This window comes from Vitis riparia, unplaced genomic scaffold (genome assembly GCF_004353265.1).
Source record: "Vitis riparia cultivar Riparia Gloire de Montpellier isolate 1030 unplaced genomic scaffold, EGFV_Vit.rip_1.0 scaffold623_pilon_pilon, whole genome shotgun sequence".
Lineage (NCBI taxonomy): Eukaryota > Viridiplantae > Streptophyta > Magnoliopsida > Vitales > Vitaceae > Vitis > Vitis riparia.
Window position 1 is genome coordinate 54,990 of NW_023269715.1, and position 4,017 is coordinate 59,006.

The 4,017-nt window shown below is 39.8% G+C and overlaps 1 protein-coding gene across 1 annotated transcript; it reads left to right on the forward strand.

The window, feature by feature from the left end:
• Positions 1–2,404: 2,404 nt before the first annotated feature.
• LOC117910145 (putative disease resistance protein At4g11170) lies at positions 2,405–3,658 on the forward strand. The gene is made up of 2 exons (XM_034824200.1): positions 2,405–2,736; positions 3,001–3,658. The coding sequence occupies exons 1-2, from the start codon at positions 2,405–2,407 to the stop codon at positions 3,656–3,658; spliced, it is 990 nt and encodes a 329-aa protein (XP_034680091.1).
• Positions 3,659–4,017: the final 359 nt, after the last annotated feature.

A 4,017-nucleotide genomic window follows, 5' to 3' on the forward strand; every position in this document is an offset into this window, starting at 1 on the left:
GACGATTGATGAGGTAGACGGCAGTAGAAAAGGCAAAAGGCCAATATGATAGAGGCATGGATGCATGGGTAAGTAGAGAAAGACCCGTTTCGACAATGTGACGATGACGACGTTCAGAGTACCCATTGTGTTCAGGAGTGTGAGGTGGAGAAGTAAGATGTGAGACTCCGTTGATTGTTAAGAATGATGAGAGAGCTTGATATTCCCCCCCATTGTCAGAGTAGAGAGTTATAATTGGACGGTTAAAGAATTTTTCGACTAGGACCTTAAAGCGTACAAAGACATCATGCGTGTCGGATTTGCGTTTGAGGGGATAAAGCCAGATATATTTTGTAAAATGGTCGACAAAGATGATATAGTATTTGAAGTTATCAGTAGAGTAGACTGGTGATGTCCATATATCAGTAAATATAACTTCAAGAGGGGAAGAGGTAGAGAGAGTAGAAGTAGAAAATGGTAATTTATGACTTTTATTGCATTGACACGAATTACAATTAAAATTGAAATTGGACGGACGAGAGACATCTAAATGAAACGAAGACATAATATTTTTGAAGATTGACAAAGAAGGATGACCTAGCCTATGATGCCACTCGGACAGAGTGGTCTTGACACTCGAAAACGCAATTAAAGGACGTGACTGGGTAGTGGAGAGTGGCCATTCATACACACCATCCTTAGTTCGACCCTGCAAAAGGATTGCCCCCGTGCGAAGATCCTTCACAAGAAAGAAGAGGGTAAGAACTCAATAGAAGTATTGTTAGACTTGCAAAATTGAGAAATAGAAATAAGATTACGTTTCATGGTGGGAACACATAAAACATTAGATAGAGTAAAGGAGTGAAAGGGAGTGGTAAGAGAGGTGGAACCAGTGTGAGATATGGGGAGACCAGAGCCATCGCCGATCATAATTTCATCTATGCCATCAAAAGGACTGTGGAGAGCAAGATTGTGTAGGTCAGTGGTGACATGATGTGAGGCTCCACTATCAAGTAGCCATGTGGTGTTGGGGGGAATGGTGGTTGCAACATGTGCTTGAGCTTGCCAAGGAGCTGGTGGTCGAGATTGTGATGAATTGCCGGGACGAGGAGGTGGTTGCACCTACGGAAACTGTTGTCGAAAAAGAGGACAGCGGGAGACTACATGACCTTGAGTACTACACCATTGGCAGCGACCAAGGAATGGACGAGCAGGAGAACAGTTGTCGCGAGTGTTGGTGGGAGAATTTCTTATGATACCTTGAGTGGGTGTGGATGTGGACCCAGGTAGCCGAGGAGTGCGATTGGTGACAGACCATGGAGTGGAGCGAACATTGGTGGCATGAGCAGATGCCGGTAGGGGTGAGGGACTTATCTTATTGCGGAGAGACAATTCTTTGTTGATGAGTTTTTCATGGAGTTCATCAAAAGAGATGGTGGAATCACGACCGTTGACAGCATCAATGATGGACTGATAATTTTCATCAAGGCCTTCAAGTACTTTTTCAATCAGATCTTCTTGGTCAAGAGGCTTACCAAGAGTAGCAAGTTCATCGGCCCGGGTTTTAATGGACTGCATGTAGTCTGTAATGGACTGAGAACCTTTGATGATGTTTTTAAGATGGTCTTTGAGTTGCTTGATATGGCCACGAGATGGGCGAGTATAGGTGTTGGCCAATATTTGCCAGGCTTCATAAGAGGTTTTTGATTGGGTGATGAGAGGAACTAGAGTAGGTGAGAGAGTGCCGACAAGGGCTCCAAATAATAGTTTGTCTTGACGTAGCCATGTTTGGTATGCAGGGTTAGTAGAAACAACATTATTGGTGGTGATGGTGGTCGGAGGAGCAGGGTGGGATCCATCAATGAATTGTTGTAGATCATAGTCGATAAGAATGGCTTCCATTTGGGTTTTCCAAGAAAGATAGTTGGTGGGTGTGAGTTTAATGGAGTTATGGATAGTAATCATGGTTAGTGGTTTTGTGGGTTCTTGGGCATTAGGGATGATGATTTGAGTATTCTCAGTAGCCATTGGAATGAGGAGGATGAAAGGCTTGCTGAAGATTGAAGAACGTGGCTGGGGGAAAAAAAAAATTAAAGAGCAAACCTTTGCTCTGATACCATAAAGGATTTTTGGAAGAGAGAGATTGAAGAATTATGTCTGTTGATTCTCATTGATATGGTTAGCATATATACAGATTGCATGAGCACGAAAATAGGAAACTGATTACAAAGAAATAGGAAACAAAATAAATTGAGTAACTATCTAAATAAATGGTATAACTGCATATATTCAAACATGGAAATCCCTTGATTTTCTCCCTTGACTTTCTCAACTTGATTGTATATCCTTATCACGTAGAACCTTCATCAGTCATCTCTATAAGCAGTTGCGCCTCAGCGGAATCCGCCCTTTTATAGATAATGAGATGGAGAGAGGACGAGTCATATCCTCTGTACTTGTTACCACTATCGAGAACTCCATGCGTTCTATCGTTGTTTTATCAGAAAATTATGCATCATCTACGTGGTGTTTAGAGGAGCTAGTGAAGATACTAGAGTGCAAGAGAAAAAAGGGACAGAGGGTTATTTCAATTTTCTATAACATCGATCCATCAGATGTGCGGTATCAAAGGGGAAAAATTGGAGAAGCCATGGCTAAACATGAAAGGAATTTGAAGGAGAATATGGAGAGGGTGCAGATTTGGAGGGATTCTCTTACTGAAGTTTCCAATTTATCTGGTTGGGTTTCAAGGAATCAGTAAGTTTTTTTAAACCCTGTATTTTTAATAAGTTTGTTTTTTAATAATATTAAGATTGTCCACTTAGACTTAAATATAGACTTTTGTAATTGTAGAATTAAATCTTTTATGTGAAACCTTCTCTCTAAAATTTAAAATAGAATATGTAGATTTAGATCATGCTTAGAGTTGGCATAAGCCTAGCTCATTTTAAAATGTTTTATTTAAACATTGATTAGTAAAACGGATCATGCCTATTATTCTTTGTTCTTCAATCACAGCAGGAATGAGGCTATGTTTATTGAGGAAATTATCCAGAGCATTTTAAATATGGACCCAGTGATAAATATGTTTCTTGCAAGGATAAAGCCGCTTCTTGCGGCGCTTCGTGAACATGAGGATGATGGTATAATCTCGTATCCTATTCGAGATACAGCAGTAGATAAAAAGCTTTTTCGTAGTCGCATGGATGAGGAAGTACGTTCCATCTCTTCTGACCATGTTGGAGAAGATTCGAAGGGACAAGGAAAACTTTCAACAATATCAGGGTGTAAAAATCTAAGTATAAAATTCCGCACTTCTATAAAGGCAAGACTTTTGGGTTTAACATGGAGCACTACGATAAAGGCAAGACTTCGTGCTGAACAAGTCCTTATTGTTCTTCATTACGTGAATGATTCAATAGTCAGCAGCTATACCAATGCCTCCATATTGATTTTAGTAGTAGGTTCTTGGAATCTCCTGTATGTGCTGTTTTTGCAGTCCTGTGAGGATGTGTTCCATGGCAGCCCTGTTACTATATTTTGTGAATTGAAGTTGAGTGATCTTCGTTCCTGTGAGGTTGGCTGCTTCGGCAATCCCCTGAACTGGGGTGATAGAGTGGTGAGGGGGATCATTCCAGCGGAAGTTGAAGGAGAAGAAGCAGGAAAGGGAAAACCCTAAGAATGGAAGATTTTGAAGATAGGAGGTGATCGATAAGGACTGACTCCCACTGCCTGCCAAGGAGCTGAAGCTTTTGAATTAAACGGCATTTTCTTGTAATATAATAGTATATTCTTGGACTGATTTAAATGCTCTATTTTGATTTCATCTGCACGGTTCTAATCAATGTTAAAAACTTGAATATTCTTTTATTCTATAATTAGCTTCTTTTATTTATGATCATATTCACTTAAGTACTACTTTATTTGTTTATTCATGATCACAAATTAGTATTCATAAGATTGAAAGGATCCATTTGATAGTCTTATTAGTATAATGAAAATCGCATTGTTCTCCCATGTCTTGAAAAATCATTTGTA

Coding starts and splice junctions, on each gene's coding strand:
- LOC117910145 (XM_034824200.1), top strand. CDS start 2,405: ATGGAGAGAGGACGAGTCATATCCTCTGTACTTGTTACCACTATCGAG. Junction 2,737..3,000: donor GGTTGGGTTTCAAGGAATCA/GTAAGTTTTTTT, acceptor CAATCACAGCAG/GAATGAGGCTATGTTTATTG.